Source organism: Tyto alba, unplaced genomic scaffold (genome assembly GCF_018691265.1).
Source record: "Tyto alba isolate M040663 unplaced genomic scaffold, T.alba_DEE_v4.0 Super-Scaffold_21, whole genome shotgun sequence".
In the NCBI taxonomy this organism is placed as follows: Eukaryota; Metazoa; Chordata; class Aves; order Strigiformes; family Tytonidae; genus Tyto; species Tyto alba.
This window is the reverse complement of record NW_024881295.1, coordinates 10251125-10272496: the sequence shown is the minus strand read 5'-3', so window position 1 is coordinate 10272496 and position 21372 is coordinate 10251125. Positions and strand designations below refer to the sequence as shown.

Below are 21372 nucleotides of genomic sequence, written 5' to 3'. Positions count from 1 at the left end.
CAAATAATTAACTTAGATTCGTCTATTTCAGAGGTTAGACTCAGGAGGGCTGGATTTGCTGAAATGAATAATTTACCTGCAAACATAAGCAACAACAGTCTGGCCCAGGCCGTGGCTATGCAAAGTAAGATTTCTGAGTGAATATTTTCTCCCTTATACTCTCCTCTTTGACAGCTCTTCAACATGATTTGGAAATGTTTACACATTCAATATCTGAGGTAAAAAAATCCAGGAAATTTGTCAAAACAGCATGAAGGTGTATTCCTATTAGCATCGCTTTCTGGAAGGGAATATTCATAATTCTTCCTCTGTGACATGTTTTAAATGAAAACACAAAGGGAAGAAAAGATACGTTTTGTTTGAGATAGTTTGATCTGTGCTGCTAATTCTGTATTTCAGACAATAAGACAGAAACACAATAATTTCCAAGGTCTCCAGCAGTCTCCACCAGTAGTAGATACTAGAATACTCTCCCAATATCACTGGGAATCAGGAGTGATTACCATGTCTAAGAATCACATCAAACTAATTTCCCTACCAACATATGACAATAGGGTAGTCCCTGATACTCTCAGACTGAAGATCAGTCTAGAAGAGTATTTGTTGACCTTCTGTTCATTTTACTGAGTTTGTTTTTCCCATAGCAAATTGTTGTGCAGTAGAAGGAAATGAGTATTTTTAAAATTACTTCTGTACTGGACTGATTCTGAATGCTGCAGTTTTGGTTTTTTTTTTTAAAGATAAAAGTCAGAAGAAGAATAAACAGAACCATCTCTTTCGACATGCTTCAAGGGCATTCAAAGTCAGTGGAGCGGTTCTCAGAAAAGAAGTTAAGACCACAGTCACCTTAGATCAAGTGCCTATATTCCCCTGAGTAGGATTTATGCTTAAGTGGTTTGTTGAATGGGGTTAAATTTCAACATGTTAAACTTCAATCTTAATGCTGATCATGGGATAACCTGTTTTTTATGAAGTTCTTACTATACCAAAAGTCCTTAATATATTGACATAGCTGAATGAATGGAAATGCCTCTTTCAGGACTACACCTTTGAGTTCACAGCCCAGTCTGTCGAAGCATAGAAACCTTTATTAGAAGTGAGAGGAGTAAAATTATGCAGTCCTTCCTACTTTAGGAGGTGCAGATAAGCTCTGTGAAGCTGAGCTGCCAGCCCTGATAACAATTCCTTCAAGGTTACACAGGATAAGAGATATACTAAGAATTCATACCTAGCCTGAACTTTTTAACATTTCTAACAAAAACAAAACAAAACAAAAACAAAAATTAAGAGTCCCCTCTGATGTAACATAAAGGAAGAACAATTATGAGAAAAGGAATTACAAGAAAAAGGGAAACTCCCAGAATATTAGGCAAGTGAGGTACCAGTGTCTCTGTCATTACCACTCGCAGTTAATGGGAAAATACCACAAGTCACACAAAGACCCTGACAAATCCCCATGCTAAATATGATACAAACACTGTGCTGACCCCAGAAAACAAGTAAATATCAAAGCAAATATGTGTGTGGATATCTATGCAAGTGTTTGTGAGTGTCTTTGTACATGAGTCTGAATTGTAAGTGGGAGCATGGCACTGTACAGTAGAAAAGACAGGCAAACCAGTATATTAGTCTTGCATTTTACTTTTACAAGTTATAGCCATAGCAGAAAATCTTGGTGTTTCTCAGAAATCGTGTTTGCATGTGCCTCTGCATTTATTTCCCAAAAGAACTCGTGTTTTTTTCAGTCTCTAATGCCTAGTGCCTGGCTGGAGTTACAGAAAGCGAGAGCGTGGGCTGTGTATCTATCCTTTGTGGAGAGATCACTTCAGGTGCCTGGGGTGAGGCAACTTAAAAATGGGAACATTCCCAAATCTCTACTCACATGGGAATATGGCATACATAATCTGTAGCATAGCTTTTATGCATTTAACAGTCTTGTCCCTCAGTGGGATACTTGGTCATTGCAGCATTTATTTTAAGCTTTAAATAGGATGATAGCATTCTGATGCTTATCCAGGATGCAGGATCCAGCCTAGTGGCCAAGCTACCCTGACATCTTTTTCCAAAGCCAGGTCCAAAAGGATTAACATTAAACTTGCTACTGGCAAATCAGTATCTGCAGGATGGCTAACTCTCATTCTTACTCTCCTGGATGAAGCAGTAGAGGCCACAATGCTCTGCAGAGCTGGGAATGTCAGCCTCTCAGACCACCTGATCTGAATGTCTTTTGTGTGGTGTGTCCTGGAGCCCAAGCACTCTGTGCCTATTTGGGACAAAACGTACACCAGATGTCACTGAGAAAAGTCCATTATGTCACATCACTCCCCAAAACTTAAAATGTTTCATAGCCTCTTCTCCCTACTGGCCATTTCACAGGGTCACTGTAACTGAAAGGAACAATTCTCCACTCATGTGAGATTTGGAGCAATTTTTGGACTTGCACAAAACATGTGTGAAGGCTGTTGCCTCACAGTTGGAATGATCTAAACTTGCTGAGTTCAGGCAGGTGATTAGGGTTGGTCCTAGAGCATCTCTGAACAACTCCCTCATCTTCCCTAAAGTCTGCAATGACCCTAAGTGACCAAGGTGCTAGAAAATGAGCTATGCTCTCAGTGAGATATTCTCTCTGCAAACAGCTTTGTCCTCCAACAGCTTTTTGGTATGCTGCTAGCAATGCTGGGGAACCCTCAGCTGACTGCACAGGCAGCCTCACTTCTCCTGACATTTGCACAGCAAAGCTAGAAGCTCAGGAAAGCCCACACAGTAAACAGGTAAATGGCAGCAAAAATGAACAGTCTGGCTGACGGGGCCTGATTCCCCAACAGCTAAGGCCCTCAATGATCCAGCCTAAAGACAGCAGCCATTGCAAAAGGAGCAGTCAGCAACGCTCCTAGGAGCTCATAGGCTGTTCTGAAGCATTCAGTCCTTTTACTTTCATAGGTATTCTGCTGTGGTAGGAAAATAAAATTGTTTGTCTATTCATCATGCCACACAACTGCTATTACCTTCTCATCAGTCATTACAGTTTTGAATGGGCAGTTTTCTCTCTAAAACTAAATTAAATGCCATGAGACCTGGGGTTTTTTTGCATTTTTATTAGTATTTTAACAGATACATACAAAATAGTGTGTAGAGCTGATGTAAACCAATATCTGTCAGTCTGTGGCTTTAAGGGGCTTATAATCATATACAATTATACTTAATATGTTTGGGATTCAGGATTGAGGAAGCCTTTACCAGTTTGGGAATATCCTCAGCCAGGAATTTCTCAACAACCATTTATCCCAGAATGCTGAGTTTGAGGCTCAAGTCATCTTCCAAGGTTACAGTGCTTAATAATACATGATTTTCTAGCCTACAGTATTAGGAAAGTAAGATCAGGCTGATAAACACTTAGGAACCACCAAAACTATTTGATGAGTAAGCAATTTACCATGGGTATCGAATGGAGCAAAGTCATAGAGTCATAGCTGTGTCTCAACTAGAGAAAAAGGGATGGGTAGCTGAGCTAACAGACATGTGTCCCCCAAATCCTTAGAACAGGTCCTGATTTTATCAGCTACTAGGACCTGATGTAAAGCTCCAAAAATTTTTAACAGACACGTTTACAATAAATTTGACTAGAGTTTGATCATATACTGAATGCCAAATGCTTTAAGGGTAACTAAAGATCCTCAACATCTCTAGCAGTCTTATGCATAACTGTATACTCCTTCTGGATTTCTTAAGTCTTATTTATTACAGAAAGTCTGTCCATCATAATCCAGCTCTCCTATCAGGTTTCAGACCCCAGCACAGCTTGGCAAGTGGCCAGCAGAGCTAAGATGTCTGATCACAAAGGCTCTTTAAAAAAGGAGGAGGATGCTGTTGAACAATTTAGACACATCACTTAGGCAGGTTTGCTTTACTATTCTAATTTTCATTACCACTTTGAGATTTATAATGAGATTTACTAGATTCTGAAGCAAAATGTAGTAAGACGTTACCCTTTTCTCTTTAGAAAGGTTTAAAAAATGTAGCTGACATCTTACTGTGGTTGTATAACATAAAACTAAACTACAGAAAATAGATATTTCTAACTTAAAATTCTGGAAAATATTTTTTTTTAATTAAGCAAAAATCTGAGGTTTTTTCTAAAATATTTCTAAAAAGGTTCATTAGTACACCTAAATTGCAAAGGTAATAAACAGTGAGGTCTTCCAGTGGGGTAAAAAAGACACCTACATCACATGGAGATCAAAGGAACACCTTTAAAAGTTAGGTAACTAAAGACAGGAAATACCACAATGAAGTTCAAAAGGCAAAAAGAAAGGAAGGAACAAAAAGCTGGGGAGAAGAGAAAAAAAAAATGTTATCATACTTCTTTTTTTTTAAGTCAACAGCATCCTTAGCATACAAATGTCTGTAATATGACCCATTAGAAGAGTGGATATTACTTCCAGGGGTACAAAATAAAGTTCAGTCTCTATCTCTAAGTTCCTTAAATTTCTTCATAAGGGTTGCTCTAGCCATGGCAGCCCACACTGCTGAGTACTAAGAGCTCATTTTATTAAGGATCCTGTCTTCACTCTTCTTTTCCTCTCTTCCTGTGTCTCAGCCTGAGGCAAGGGCTTTTCTTCCAGATGAAGATCGCCCATTTTACTGATCGTGTTGTGATTCTGTTTTCACGGGCTTCATAAAACTAAAGTTTGTCATGGACCAGGATTTATTGAGAGGCATAAGCCTTTTGGTCAAACAAAACAATAGACGCTTGAGAACTCATATTAATACCATTAGTGCCACCTACTGAGATATTTCTAAATTACAGTCTGTGTACATCAATGCTACAAACCATCATAGCTTCCTCCTGTAAAATCTGACTCAATGTTTATGAGCATTTTTAACATCTATGTATTTTTTTCCCCTACAGTTAACATAGGCAAACCTTGAAACCCCAGTTATGTTTAGAACAAGCCACACCTAGATAATTATCTCATTATAAACTCCCACACTTTGAGAGCGTTTCTTCCCCTAACACATACCTTCTCACTTGCAGCCAGGAAGGCTGACGTTGATATTCCAACTAAAAAGACTGTATGAAGTGGTTCTTCTGGAAGGACTGTGGTGTGAAGATGACATCCATGACTCACATCCTGGGGTGATGTGCTGAGTTAGTTTTTGCAAAAAACATTGCTCTACCCAAATAGAAGGAGGTGGATCAAAACGTGCAGAGAAGACTACACCCTGGGAGATAACAGTTTCAAAAAGCATTTTAGGTAGGTCAAAATTCACAGCATTTTCCCTGCATTGCTATCTCTAGAGAACTGTGGGAAATTTGGGAAAAACAATACATGCTTTGTACGATTTCTTTTCAAAGACATTGCAGACTCAGTTGTCTTATTGTCTAGTATACTTGCAAGCAAAAATATTTTACTTTTGTGGGCTGAAAAAGAATTTGATGGGATAATAAATGGTGTCTGGCAGAATTGAGACACACTGAATAATGCATTACCAGAGGGCATCTGTATACCTTGGGACTGAGAGCAATATGAGAATTTAGATAGGCCAGACTCAAAAGCAGTTTTACTGTTTCCAGATTTCTGGAAAATATTTTAATCGATGTTATATTTTAAAAGCTCCTATTTTGGGTATGTTTCCATCTTCTCACTTCAGCAGTTGTCCTCTGTTTTGATGAAAAGGAACAAACTCTACAATCATAGTCACAACCTTTCCCTGCCTGTGTCACAAAAATGACACATTGTTCTAGTGTCAGCAGTGAATCCCTTTCACCACTTGCCCCTCACTGCACTTCATATGGAGTATAGCTAGTGACTACCCTTCTGCTCTTGGTGACTCCCTCTCCACTGTGTGTGCCAAGTTTGCCCATTCTTAATATCAAAATATAGTTTTTCTCCTGGAAAGGTCATTTTGCTGTAGGTGCACAGCTACAGGCATTATCTCCTTTATGGCAGTAAACAGGTAACTCCAGGTGCATCACAGAGATCCCACACTTAATCCTGGCAGGCCATAAATACAATGAATAAGGCCCTTTGCTCTCTAGCAATTGAGAGCATTTGCAGGGATGAAAGTTTTTGAACTGCCTATTGGATTTAACCTTTCCTAGACACTTCATACACTTTTCTCTCACTAATACCAAACAGCAGGAATCTGGGACAGCACTGTGGGGAAAAAAAAAAAAGCTTCTTTAAGACATACAGATTGAATAAAGTCAAATTTCCTCAGAATATGAAGGAATACTAATGTTCAATGTGCTATTGAGCATTTCTTGTCAGAAGATCAGAAACACTTAAAAACCTGCATGAGTATTATCTCTAACCTGTCAAAGATAAAAACGAAGTACAAGATAGTTACATGAGTTGCCCAGGTTCACACAATAATGGTGTTACCAGTGTTTATGAAATTACCTCATAGTATCTGATGATTCTTTCAAATCCATTCTCCAAGGTTTTAGGGGCTTTTTATAGGTGCCTTTTGCCAAATCCAAAAAAATAAGTAAAATAAGTATCCCCTAATTACAGGGGAGCAACAACAATAAAAAGGAATAAACATGATACCTAAGAACCTGAAAACCACAGACTATACAAAGAGCTTAAAAAAATTATTATTACAACTTCATTTCACTGTTCTAAAAGTATTGGCATGGGTTTTAAGCTTTTGAACGCTTGGGGACAGTGATTATGTCAGTGAGCCAGTGCCACTGTTTATCTGGTATCACTTCTAGAGGTTTGTATGTCACCTCTGGAGAGGTAACCGGTGTAAGCAGGATGTCCTGAGTGCAGTTCAAAGGCCTGCGGAGGACAGTGGTACACAGCCAGCCCGGACAATGGGGCTCACGCACCTGCGAAGCCACCTGGTTTCCCTCTGGGAAGCTGCAGCTAGTGGTAGTGACTTGTAATTAGAGCGAGCAGGTGCGAGTTCCTCGGGCAAGCTCATTTTTGCTATGAAATAAAGGTTTGTGCATACTTTCTAATGCTACAAACCAACCCCACCGGCAGTTCTGCTACTGAGGGCGAGGCGGGAAGCAGCCCCCCGCCGCTGCGCTCTGGGACTCAGTCCGTAGGCCGCAATTAGTGAGGTGGGTTTGTGGGCTAACTGGCCCTGCTAAAATGTCTGGATTTGCAGTGCATTTGTTGACACAGGGCTGACGAAAGCAGTGGGACTAGGACAGGCTTGTGGGCTGCTTTGTTCTTACTTTCTCCAACCACCAGAGATGGTCTTTGTGAGACACAGCTTTCAGCCTCGCCCTCAGGGTTTCCATGGAAAAGTGTGAAAATGTGATTCAGGTAGGTTTGATGGTTCAGAAATGAAGATTCTCTTAAAGTATTACTGTTTTTTCTTTCAAGTAACACAATTTTTAACCTACAGGATGATCTGGTTTCCTATCCCAGTTAGTAAAAACCACAGCATCTCCAAAAATAATGATTCATGTCTAGGCTTTTTTTCATAAACTGATAAATAGTGCAACTCAAACCATTGAGACAAAAAGACACCTAGCCAATAAACCCCTGAATCCTTCAATGGGCAGGCTGTAATGCCTTCCAGTTAACTTAGAAGGGAAACTTTTTTCCCCCAGACACAAAGCCTAGCTGGGGTGAAGCAGCACAGCACAGCTGAGCCCACCCACCAGATCCACTGGCTGGAAAAGCAAGGCAGCACTCACTCTCACCTTTCCTGTCTCTCCCTGTTCCCAGACGTGCTGCTCCACCCCCTCTTACTAGGTCCTTTGCAGAGACTGCTCTAGTTCCTAACTTGCCAAAAAACGTTTTCTGCATCCTAAGGTCAGTTCAGTGAGCTGTATCCATCAGCTCAGGGACAGGTCTGACTGCTGTAAGCACAGAAAGGGAATGGGAAGCCTAAGTGGAATAGCAAGTCTTTTGTAGGATAGCTAGCTGTTAAGCTAGGCTCAGCTGTATTATATCTATGAGGGTCTTACACAGGTGACCTGCTTTTAAATCAATTGCCTTGGACTTGTTTTGTCTTAATTGAGCTCAGAGCCTTTACTTCTATGTTACTATGTAGTCCATGCTTGCTTGTGCAATGTTATTCTCCACAGTGCCAGAGATGCCCTGGATCTCACCTGGAGATTTGCTCACCACTGAGCTGAGGATTTTGAGCAGGTTGTGCTCTAGGCTCAGCATTGGATTCAATTTACACAGCTGTCCCAGAAGCACTGGCTTCTCAACCAGACATGTAAGCACATAAGCATCTTCCAAGCAGGCAGCTGCTCTGTGGAGCTTTCAGGATCTCAGGTTGCACATTAGGGGCTTACATATCTGCAGATGTGTGTGCACAGCTTGCAGCATCCCAGCTCTGTGCTGGAGCAAGACAGAGGTGTACTGTTCCCTGACTTATTACTCACTAGTTTACCTGGGTAAAGGACATGGGCCGTTACGGCAGGAAAGAGCTGTGGCATAGGAGAAGAGAAACTAGGTGGAAAATCAGAGACCAGGACTGCAAGGAGGGCCAAAGTGCATGCCAAAGTAGGGATAGGGCCTTTGTAGCTCTGTTTGTAAAAGCTTTCAGGCCTGTAGGCCTGGTTTGAGAGCAGAATGAAGCCAACAGCTTGTGCAGAGCCCTGCCAACACAGCTGGAGCTAATTGTGGAGGAGGGGTATGAGGTAAACTAGTGCTTACAGACTGATGAAATGAGCAAGAATAGGTAACAGCATTTAACCTGGCAAGTAATCTAAGAGACATCATACAGAATGAGTCTACTAACCCAGTTGGTAAGTGGCCAGCAGATAGAGAAGGTCCATGGGTATTAATGGGAGGGCGTAGCTTGAGGGGAGGACTCAGGGGCTGGCCTCAAATCAGGTGGTGAACTCAAAGTGTCCTCCCTGGTGGAGTTTGCTTAGGGCAGTGCTGAATTTACAACCATTGAGTTTCAGCTGTTCCTGAGGTGGTAGATACTGAATGCTGTGGCTGAGGAGTTCAAAATCATTTTTTAGCTCCCTCTAAAAGAGGAAAAAGAAAGATCCCTGGTTCCAAGACAGTCAAGACCTTTCTCAGGTCAGTCTTAAATTCTTACCTCTACCAGCAGCTGCTTCTCAAGCTCTGAGGATTTCACTAAGCCAATTTAATGCTGGTGGTAAGACGGTCTAAACCCATTAGCTCCCGGCTATCTGAATAATTTTCTCCTCGGAGCCCAGCACACCAGGCGGCTGTTCTAATCAGAACTGGAGAGAACTGCCACATTAGCTGGACATTTGGTGACTGTTGTAGCCTGCATGGTAAGCACTGAGGAGCTGAAGAAAATGCCACTAGCTAGATCACTGTCCATTACTTCTCTTAATGGGCTTCCTCAGTGGGAGGATGAAGATCTACCAGTGGAGGATTTGTTGCTCTTTGAAGTTTCTTGGGAAGTTACCAACAAAGGTTTGTACAATACTCTTAGGAATTACTGTTTTGACAGGAATGGAGGGAGGCATGAAGGAGTTGGGCAAAAAAGGCATTCAGGGGAGATTGGGGAAAAGTGGGCTGCAGAGCTGTCTGACTGGGAGGAGTGCATGTGGCATCCATGTGCAATTGTGCATGCTGTGTGTGGGCTGCATCTGCTTGGGCTTGTGTGGGATGTGCATATAGTGAGGACATCTGTGTGTCTTTACATGTTTCACCACCAGAGATAGGTTGTTTAAACAAACATCTAAGTGTTATGCCTGGGTGCGCAGATGTATGGATATATAGATGTTGCTTTGTACATATATTTTACCTTCCATGCAAATTCACTTGTGAATGTAATGCATGAAAATGAGCTGTAAAACAGACATCAGATTCAGAGTAGTTCAGCAGTCTCCCTCTGCCTTCTAGATCAGTGTGGAGAAGAGCCCATATTTGAAACAAGTATAAACAAACACAGCTGCATTGTAGCTACTGATCAAAAAACAGATGTCAATGACCAGCAGTCTTCATGCCTGATGAAAGCCTTTTGGACTGGTCTTTGCAAACACAGGTAGTGCCAGGCAGGGACTTCATGCTTTGTGCATGTGTACAGCTTGAAATTCGTTCACTGCATGCAGTTTTTCAGGCAAAGTGCACACTGCTTATGAAAAGATCTTTCAGACTTCATTTCTAATTCACTTATCAAATCATCCCCTTTTAGCTAGGTGTAGTTCAGCAAGGGAGAGCAGGCTCCATTTTCACCACAAAAGTGAGTTAGTATGAGTAAATGATTGACATCATGTGTCTTACTGTCCTGCCAAGTAAATAGATTAGTCAGGAGAGGGGATATGTAATCTGTTAAAATTTTAACTCTAAAGAAGAAATGTGTGTGAGAGGAACTTGCAGTTCTAGGGTTTATCCTCATGGTGAAACTGGAACTACTATTCTGTAATAGCTTCTAGTATTTAATCTGCATTGCAGTGCAAATTTTCATTGCTCTTTTTAGGGTGGTGAGGTATATCAATATGCAGAGGTAGTACAGTGTAGCTTTTGCACTTTGAATTCCTGTGATCTTACTTTTCAGTAGCTTCAGTTAAGCTTTTTGAGTCAATTTACTACTGTCATAACTTGGAGCACGCAGCACTTACTTTTGTGGTGTACATGATAAGTAAAGCACTGGCAAGCAGATGGCAGCAGAAATCTAGGAAATTCAGCTGTTCTTGCTAACATCTGAACTCCACAGTATATATATTTTCTGAGTCATCTGGACCCACTGATTATAGATACCACACAATATGTTTTAAAAAAAAGTAAAACACAATTAGATTTATCTTTCTGTGTATGTACAAAATGCAATGAATCATTTAATCATCTACATATCTCTTGTTGACTTCACTGATGCCAAATCAATCGGCACAGCTAAAATTTATTATTTTCACATTTTAAGAGAGAATAATTATGAGAGTGAACATTTATTCAGTTAGCTTAAAAATAAGATGCTGTTAATTATAGCACTTACCAAACCCATATATTCAAAAGTGTCTGACTGAACTAGTTACGACAAACAATTTCTTCATTAGAAGTGGATCTCTGTGCAGTTTCCATTAAACAACCTTGAATGGAAACATCTGTGCAAAATCTCTTTAATAAGACTATTTAGGCTTATTTTTCTGGTAAATTCTTGATACTGAAGGGTTTTTTTCCTATATCTCCCAGGCAGTTGAATGCTTAAGTCACATGGTGAGATACTGATCCCTGTTATAAACAGTTCTTGGAATATGTTAGGTCACCGTGTCTCTTAGGAGAGAGAGTAGTCAACAAAATACAAGGAGGGTCATCACAGAAGATACATAAGCTTAGGAAATAATAGCTTACACTCTATATTTCTTACCTCCTTTAGCAGAAGAAAGAACTGTTTATTTGACTAAGTAGGCTGTCCCCATATAACTTTAGTAAATCACATAATGCTATGTGATTTAGTATTTTAGTTTTAATGTTGCTGTATATATTCCTAATATAGAGGTAAAGATAAACATTAGCTGGGTTTATTGCCTGAGAAGCTAATTTTGAGCATTTAACGTGAAGGTTTCTTTCTTCCTTTCTGGCAATGCAAAGGTGTGTCAGAGTAGTACACCGTGACATTGGTTTGCACTGCTAAAGTGATGTAAAGCTGCTGCTGCCTACAGGAGTTCAAGTCTTTGTGTTAACTTTGTGCACATCATCACTAGGTGCTTGGCTATGGGTACGTTTCCTCATTGACCAGTGCTGCTTCTTAGTGGTTCCTCCATTTCTCTGTGACAGTGACAAAAAGGCTGAATGTCTTCTTCCCTGTGAAGGACTTGCTACCCAAGCTCACAGATGGCTATCTATTCCCACACCTGTAAGCAGTGCCCTTTACAGGTGTTGAGCTGTTTTCTGAACCTCTTAAATATATTCTCCTTCAGAGTCTGAGGATGATGAAGGGGTCCTGAAAATTGGAGCACATCTGATTATGTAGTGTAAGAGGGTCATCAGGGGCCAGGCTGCCTGTGGGGAGCAAGCATTTACTAGGATTTCCCTGATGGTTCTAGTTGGTACTGAGGCATAAGATGCAGCTTTAGGGAAGGACAAGTCAGTTTTATGAGTTCAGTGCTCGGGGATCTACAAGTATCCATTACTTCCAGAGTCTTATCACTTCTTTCTCAGAAGCTGGCCTCTCTCCTCCTTTCCCTAAGCCATGTGAAAAGGGAATTGCCACATAAACCAAGCACAACATTGAAATAATCTTGCATTGAAAGTCCCCTGCCAAAGAAACTAGAAAAGTGTTGTTTGTTTTGCAAGATTTTCCTCGCTTTATTTGGCTCTTCATTGATGGTCAAGACCCATACTGTCAAGTTGATCTACTGTGTTTCTGTGGCAGAAGGGGAAAAAAGCAGGCAGGCAAGGGCCCCAGTGCATGGCAGGGCCACAAGATCTGGTGGTAAATCATGCGGAAGCTCAGCATTTTTCACCTTTACCCTTCTCTCCTGACAACCATGCTCCAGTAAAGCCAGATCTGGTCATACCTCTGCACACATCGGAAAAGAAGACTGGTTTTCTTTCCTCCATAACATGCAAACCAATAAAAACTTTAAGGACAGGAGCACAAACCAAGTGGCTACAAGCAATGTAGATCTTGTGTCTGAAGCCCCACAGATGGAAATTATCAACAGGGAGCAGCCAAAGGCCATTGTAGGAGTAATGGCAGCAATCCTGGACATTTTCCACAGTGAAAATGGCTCCATCATCTTTAACCTCTTTTAAATTTTTGCCCACTGAAAACTGAAGTATTTCATCTTGGTAGGGGGGAGAAATCTAATTCTGTAAGTTAGAGTAAGTTAGCTGCAGTTTAGTGGGTTTTCTGATGCATTAATGAGAAGGGCTGAGAAGGCTCAGAATCTGGTCTGTGCTCTATAAAGACTTCTTAAAAATCATTCCAGTAATATTTAGATTAGTATCTTCTGCTGTACTACTAACAGCTTTTAGATAGAAAATAGAAGAATGCTTAAAAATGCTGGGCAAACAGCCCGTTTGTATCATCATTCATCTGTGAACACATTAGCTCAAGAGTCACTGGTAGATGAATCCTAAATATTTTTTCCATCCCTATTGGAATAAAGATTCTGCTAAAAACAAACCTTGGTTCAGTTCTTCCTGGAGCAGAGCTCTATATACAGTTTCTCTGGTAAAAATCTGGACTCTTGGAAATTAAATCCTGAATCCACTGAAGTCAGTAGGACCAACATTTTATCCTCTGAGTTAAACATATTTCGATGATGAAAGTTCCTTGGGAGGAGGTGAATGCTGTAATCTGTGACACACCTGTGACACTTGGGGTGTGGGGATGTGCTGGCATATACTTGGCATAAGCACAGAATCAAAGCTCTGTGCATTTCTAGAGTGGGGTGGTATATCAATGTCAAATCAATTTCAAATGAAATCTTGTGCATTGGGGATGATGCACACAGAAATAGCTTCTGTATTGCAGACATCTGTCATAAATTTCAGTGTTTCAGTATTATTTCAGAATATGTTTGGAATGGCACAATTTCACAGAATTTAGAGAACTGTCTTCTGATGGCCTGGCCACAAACATGGCTAAAAAGTATATGAAAAACATGTCCTTTCTGAATGCTGGGTTTTTTTTCACCTGACACATTTTACAACCTTATTCTATAAATGGTCCCTGGATATCTCAACAGGCAACCAGTAAATAAATAAATAAATAAAATTCCAACCAAACATTAGAAACGAGTTCAAGCCCAATTTTATCACATCTTTCTAGATCAGATACACATTCTGAGGGGAAGGAGCGAAAGGATAGTTGATGTAACTAGTAATTGTGGCAGTGGAGTCAATTTGAATCCTGAACCTGGGGTTCCACTGCTCTGTTGCATCCCATGGCAGCTGTGGTCCTCAGGAAAGCGTTAGTGTCTTCAGAGTGGTCGGGTCAGGCCGTAGCAAAGAAGCTGAAGAGCCCCGGGAGTACCCTGATCCTCTCTCTGTGTAGCAAAGGTGTGTGGGGAAGGACTAAAAGACCAGTGACAACCTCTACTTATCTGTATCTCACTTGCATAGCTTCGCTTCCTGTCTCTCTCCTTCCTTTTTTGTTTCTGCTGCTACTTCCCTCTGTCCTGCTGTAATGTGGGGTGGGTGGGAAGAGAAAGTAAAATGAATGGTGGGTATCTCTGGCAGTTTTGAGAAGTCTTGGCAATTCCATGCTCAAAGGATCACATCTCCAGAAGACGTTTTTTGTCAGCACAATTCCTGGGTAATCCTGGAAGTTGTGGATCTTTCCTCATCAGGTGACAAAAAGCATTGGCAGTGTACCTTTCCTTGCAGCAGAAAGAGCACATCTACATATTAGGTCTTGCACAAAGACCTCCAGCTTCATAGTTAGATCTTCACTTCTGCCTAACGTTGTCCTCCATAGTGATATGATATCAGGAGACTGTTCTTGACTCACCGGCTTTTTGTTTATTTAGATAGTTCTGATGTTTATTCTGGAAGGCTCCATTTGTTGCTTGGATTTTTATATATACAAAAGAAATAATACACGAGGACTTGAAATGAGAAAAGAATGGCTGGAGTGATGCAGATAACTCCTTCAGACAAATTCATAGTAGTGGTAATGTATATGAAAACATTCAAACTTTAAAAAAGAATTCTATGAAATATTTTATGCGAAAATATTTTGTTTTCATCTTCTATTTTTTAAAGAGGTCACTAAAAAAAGTCAAACTTCTCTTAACAAAATCATTCTTTCCCAAGCATTTTAGTTCCCTTTTCCATGCCAGCTTATTTTTCTCTGGAAAAACAGGAAGAATGAAAAGGAAGTAAATGGGAAAAAGTTTTGTTGCTGATTTGCTTTTTAACTTGATCTCCTTTATTTTGGTAGAAAAGTTAAAAACACATTTTAAAAACAAAGAAGAGAAATACTTTTCTCTCAAGGACATTTTGAAATGATTAAAACTTAAAATATTTTAATAAAGCATTTTGGTGGAGATCAGAACACTAAACTAGTCCTGTATCCACATTTTACTGCAAATTCCCCATGTTTGTGATGATCCCAACCAATTCTCTGGATCTAATCTCTCCTGATTCTATATCTATTTCTTGTTTTGTCTTTTATTGTTTGTTTTAAAATCTGTTTCAAAGTACAAAACTTCAGAGGCTGCATACAGAAACTTGCAACATAATAGGATTTTGGTACATCCCCATTGTTTGGAAAGGTTTCCTGTTTATAATATGACCTTAAAACATCATATTAGAGAAGAATAATGAAGCCGTCCAAATTGTTGGAAGTAATTTGAGAATTCTGTTAGGCTCCAAGTGAATATGTAAACCCTTACTCTGTTACTCAGTAGGGTATGTAATCCATTGCTTATTAGCACAGGTATTTCCAGGGAATTCAAAGTAACCGAGCAGATATAAGCTATCTCTTAATGATATATAATGTGTTCCTTGAATTTTCTATGGAAAAGAGTAATTTCAAAAGTCCATACATTATTCTAAACATTTCTCTGTTCTTCTCAAGATGTCTTTTTTAAGTTATGCCCAACATTTTCCACATACATAGTTTCACTTGCAGTTTCGCTCCCCTGTCAATTAAAGCTTATGCACAGACATGCTTTGTGAGTCATATTTCCACAGTAACAGAGAAGACAAAAGCAAGTTTTGGGTCTATATAGCCCAGAGATTTTATCACAACTATTTTCTGAAGAGTTTTCACAGTCTGTAAAATGTACTTTTTCATTTTTATCCTAAGTACTTTTCATTGCATTTCAGGCATAACAGTGCCCTGAAGTGATTTTTACCTTGCTGTGTAACAGATTACAATGGCAGAGCACCACATACTCTCCACTCTTTTCCCTCAAAACAGACCTTCCAAACATCTTTGGCAGGCCATGGTTTAGGACACACAGTGTTCCTAAGCAAAACTTTGTGAAAAGAAACACTTAGCTGTTGGCTATACATAACAAAGTTCCAGACTCTATTTGGCTCCTGAGCTGCAGCTTTCTTATTAATCTTAAAATTAATAGATGTGGAAACTCAGCTACCTCGCTGATCCCAATATTGAACACTTTGCAGTATGAAAGAGGGAGATCTCCATTCTTCTGATGGTGGGGAAGGAGCTTTGCACCACTCTAGTCACATACAGCTTTAGCATGTTTAGTATCTTCCATCTTGCAAGTACATATTTTCTCTTTTCCCCAGGTCACCAGGCTGCTTTGCACAAAAATCTACCTTTATTGTAAGCTCTGTATTTCTGCCAATTAAACTCAGCTAGTTTAATGACTAAGATTTCTACCAAGCCTCGTATTTATCCATGTTGGATTGAAGTGCCTTAGGCTCATATGATGTATTTACTACCCCATAAGAACAGACATGTCATCGTAACTATCTCTTTATGGGTTGAACATTCTGACTCATCTCAAATATTTAAAATCATATATTTATCTGAATCTAAGCTATTCTAGTAGTCTCAGCTTGTGCAGAGAGGAACTTGGAGGGAATATATGGTGTCATTTACCTAAAATTGCTCTAAATCCCTGTCCAGAGCCACCATGGAAGAGCATGATGACTGTAAGTTAGTTTCTTAGCTTTCTGGTCCTAATGAAGTGGAGAAGAATAGTCTTATGTATACATGCCCTTCTGCAGTTCCATGTCTATATGACATGAAACTCTTGAACTGTGAGCTTGGTTTAGGAACATATATCTGTAGGATTCTTGTCTTCTTAGGTCCTAAATTACTAGGTAGGGTAATAATTTATTGTAATAATTCTACTTAGCAAGCTGGTAAATTGGAACTGCATTTGTTTTTCTTTGTAAAATACCTAGAATCCTGAGACTTCTTGACATAAAAATAGTAGGGCTAAGGATCCTTCCAGCATGCAAAACAAATGGGGTATTTGCAGAGAAAAGAATTTTAAGCACATGATTGCTTTTCTAAGAGCAGAGTTAAAAACATAGCTCTGCTGTTCAGTTCCTCAGGTCCACAAGATACCAGGTTTGGCAGAAGGCTTTCTATAGTTGTCAGGTGATACACTTTAACTAATCTGGGAACTATTCTCTCAAAGTGCTGAGCAACTTCAGGTGCTATATTGTAAATAGTGGTTATTTGTGGCAGATTTTTAAGGAGAATCTGGTCACTTCTCAAGATGCTTGCTATACACAATCAGGTGTGGTGCATTGGCACCTCTGGATACCCCAGTACCTTAAAAAAAAGTAAGTCTGGAATACCTGCTATCAATCACTGGCCACTTTCAGTGCTGACCCCTTATGTGATTTTGATGTTACTGATGAAAGGCATAACACAGTCTTCTTGCCTGGAGTACTACCAAATGTTTCCAAATTCAGTGAAGGATGAAATTTTTATGTAGGAACACTAATTCGCTTCCTATTCTTTCTTTTGGTGTTTGCTTGTACCTGTTGAGCTTCATTTATCATACCATGCTTTAAAATCACTGGAGCTACACCTAACTAGTCTCTGGTGTACAGCAGCTACCTAGCCTCTGATTTTCTTTTACCTTGCCTTTCCTTCCTCTTGCTGGATCTAAGCATGCACTGTTGTTCTTCCAAATTGGTGATGGTGGAATGCCTCCCGCCTGGCACCGTGGGTCCCATGGGAAAGGAGGGCTTGCAAGGCTGCCCTGCCAATGCACGAATTACAGGGCTGGCTCTGGAAAACTGTGAGGAAGAGCAGCTAAGTGAATCTTACATACCATGTACAAGACTAGATAGACCTGTATTGACTCAGCAGGGGATGTTGTTGTCACATTCTCTTGTACATTTTAATATTGCATTTATTTTTAAATTGGACAATATTTTGGCGGAAGGTGCTGCAGACATTTATACTGGCGGTGTAGGTTACATTCATTCCAACTTTAACAACTCTTTAGAATCGTAATGGAACATAACACCTTTTGCTTTGAGGATATTGGTTTAAATCCATTTTTATAGTCAGCAGTCAATGAAATCCATCAGTCCTTAAACTTCTTTTAGTGATTTGTTTAAAACAAGCTGGTAGTGCCAGCTCAGTTCTCACACATGTATTTCCACATCAATAAAATTATGTTTGAAAATTATAGCTGCTGCAATAAAATAGCAAAAGGATGTGCTTGAGATGCAGTAGAATCCAGATTAGGCATGAGACGTTGAAAGCATGAGCCCCAGGATTTCAATCCCACAATCTGAGTGTAAAGATTTCACAATCCATAAAGGGGGGAATAACATAAGGATAAAATAATATATTGGTTGAGTATTTGTGGTGTAACTAAAAGAAATTTTTAAAAACACAGACTAGATAAAAAGTAACAATTAAGGATAAAAAACATCTGTATGAGATTAGAGGAGAGATTCGGGGAAGCCATATGCAGTCACCCAGGAGTAAGCAGAGCATTAAATTGTCATTTAAGAATTACACAATGTCTGCTATTGGTGCATACTCCTCAATTGAATCATGAAACTCTGATGCCATTTAAGAGGCTAAACTTCTATTTATTTGATAGTCTGGGTTTCACTTAAAATCTGAATATGTGAAGTGATTTGATTAGAGCTGTATCTGATGCACAGGTGGGTTGGAGCTTATTCCAGAGGTCTGTGGCCTGTGCCCCTCTATTTTTCGTTCTTTGTGATCTTCTTTTGCAGTTGGAGGCATTTACACTGTAATCCAGACAAAAGCCAAAACTACGGCAGATGAATGGGGTGAAAACTATTTTCTGGTTGGTCCCCATTTTGAGCACAACGTGAAGACTCAGGTGGAAGCATGTGAGCCTCCAAACCCCTCAGTTAAGAAGGCAATGGACATCATGAAAAGCCAAGGGTGTCAGGTAAATCAGATGTGCTACTGCTTCCCTGAGCAACAAAGATGACTCTGAGGAGATTACCATTTTGGTTAATGCTCTCGCCATTCCACTTGACACAGCAGTCCGGGTCAAGGTCAAAATGGGAAAGGCTTTAACTCACTGTTAGAACAGCAGAGTCAATTCATTAAAGGTTATTTTTGAGGAAGAGCCAGTTAACAGTCATTTATCTGCAAGGCTGCTTAATTGGATTAATGACTTATTTAGTCTCTAAATACAGTGAGATTTTAGTTAGATATATTATGACCTTACTTTGACTGAACCCTTACATTTAGCATTCTTGTGCTGGAGAGAGAATAGTGTTCCACTAGCTCACAACTTTTCTTATGTAGTGTTATATTGAGTTGAAATCCAGAAAGGGATATGCCACAGGTGGACTTAAGAAAAACACCCAGCTGACAAAGAATCTGCTTCCTCAGATCAATGCAACTAGCAGTCTTCTCTAGGAAAAGATATTAAACCACAACACAAGGAGTGAATTCATCTGTTTCCTACACAATTTTTAACCAGTGTTTTCTGTGTGATCTCAGTCAAACCTCACAGCCTTTCTGGGACTCATTTTCTCCAACATTAAACTAGGAATAAACTTCTTCCTATAAAGGTAATCTGTTGGAAGAAATAGAATCTGCTGTGTTGATGTACAAGCTACTAAACTGCAAGCAGCTGCATCCTCAAGGACAACTGATTACCTGAAAATCAGTGGAAGATAACACATGCTCAATTTGATCTCTTTTCTTGAAAGTCCTCATCAGAGATCTGGAACTCACCTTCACTCTGATTCAGCATTGAGTCCCTCAAAGGCACTAGTGTGCAGAAGGAAAAATTGTCTGCTTATAATGTGTGGCAAATAGATGTGAAAAGCATTGTGAGGCAGCAGCAAGGAAGCATTCTTACAAGGTTCTGTTGCTGAGGGGCATGACACACTTTAATGTAGAAATTCATAAAGTTCTTGGACTGCTACCAGCTGTGTCACTGGTAGTGTGTTATCCCTTTGTAACAGCAGTTCTGCTGTTATTAGGGTCTAGTACCCTACTGCATATTATGTAGAAGTGTATTGTTGGACATATATGTGCCACAGCTTATGAAAGTGTCTGTTGGGGACACTAACATGTGATGTCTGCATTCTTCAGGATGAGGTTCAAACTAAAAGGTCTAATCTAACTGCCATTTCTTATTTCTAATCAGACCTTCATAAGTGATTGATCAAGTTTTCTGTGTTGTCTCTGTTGCAAAATGTCTCTGCAAGTGTAGCCCTTTTGTTTGAAAAACAGCTAAAGACTTGTGGGCAGATTAATTGCAGTGCTATATATACACTTCATGATGTTCCAGCAATATATTCAATTTAATCAGCAAACTCTGCCAACCTAACATGTGCATTGTGCTGATGGAGTATTCACATATAGCAGAAAATCTGTCCCAGGTACATCAAGTAGAGCTTTGATCTCTAATAATGACACTCTAGTTTCCAGGAGCTGCGCATATTAACATTTATGTTTGGATTTTGCTTATGTATCACAATGGATCCCTTTAAACCAGGGGACCTAGAAACATTTCCAAATTTCTCAGGTCAGGTCTGTTCCTTGCCACAACCTGACTCCACATTTAGATGAAGACTGGGTTCACAAAAACTCCCTGCTTTTTAACCTCATTTTCATGAATAAGAAACCTGGATAGCCTGAAGTAAGTGCATAAGGAGCCGACCCTCCTTCACACACCTGTCTTGTGCAAACAGGTCTAAGAGCTATCATTTCATTGTTTTCAAGACCTGTCCTCTATTCAGCCCATTCTAGTGTCAGGGCTGGGTTCAACCCCTGACATCCCAGAGGTTGGTGAATGAAGAGAGATTGAACAGTGGCATAAAAGATTCCTCTGCATAGGGTATAAACTGCACTAGCCTCCTTGTAGTACCTTGTTCTTCCTGGTTAATATGTCTCTGCTGCGACAGCCATTTTGATGGTAGAATTAATGTGAAATAATTTGACTGTGCAGACTGGTACAATCTGTAGTGTGGGTGTGGGCCCAGCTGTGTTGTGTTGCCTTATGACAGTTCAGCCTACTCTCCTGGTTGGGCAGGTAGGTTATATCAGTGAAGTTCTAAATACGCTTAGAGATATTTAACTATACCAATAAAGCAGGAAAGCTGTATTTTTAGGCTGATGTGATTTTAGGTATTTACATCTTCTGATTGATCCTTCCACTCTGCCAAAGGGCATCAACTGCTCTTCTTGAGCAGCATGAGGAAGTGTCATGGTAGATACAGGTCCCAAACACCTGTCCTACAAAATCTATTACCAGTAATCTAGCATAAATGGCAAAACACTGGTGACAAATCTGACTGAAAGAAAACAATAATTTTGAAATAAGAACAAAAATTACATAGATACTTCAGTAAGATCATAAGACCTCATTATTCAACCAAGTATAGTCTTTCTAAGCTGTTTTTAATAAAAAATGGTTAATATTGCAATGAAAGCCTAAAATGAAAGTTTTAAAACCAAAATGTTCCTAAAGATTATAGTTTCCTTTTACCCCTGCCTTTGGTCCAGTATTATTCCACATATTTTGCAAGAAAAACCACATATCCTTGGTATATAGGGCTATGATCACATATT

General features: G+C 39.8%; 1 protein-coding gene and 1 long non-coding RNA gene across 4 annotated transcripts in view; one reads left to right on the top strand and one right to left on the bottom strand.

Moving 5' to 3' along the window:
• Positions 1-21372, bottom strand: part of LOC116960009 — a 105268-nt gene that overhangs the window by 72210 nt on the left and 11686 nt on the right. The gene's annotated exons all lie outside the window — the stretch shown is intronic.
• The window catches only part of GYS2 (glycogen synthase 2), a 48216-nt gene continuing 35382 nt past the window's right edge, over positions 8539-21372 (top strand). Inside the window, exons 1-2 of the mRNA XM_032986311.2 lie at positions 8539-9374; positions 18546-18727. Coding sequence (XP_032842202.1) covers positions 9227-9374; positions 18546-18727 — 330 coding nt within the window. The 5' untranslated portion in view covers positions 8539-9226. The remainder of the gene's footprint in view (positions 9375-18545; positions 18728-21372) is intronic.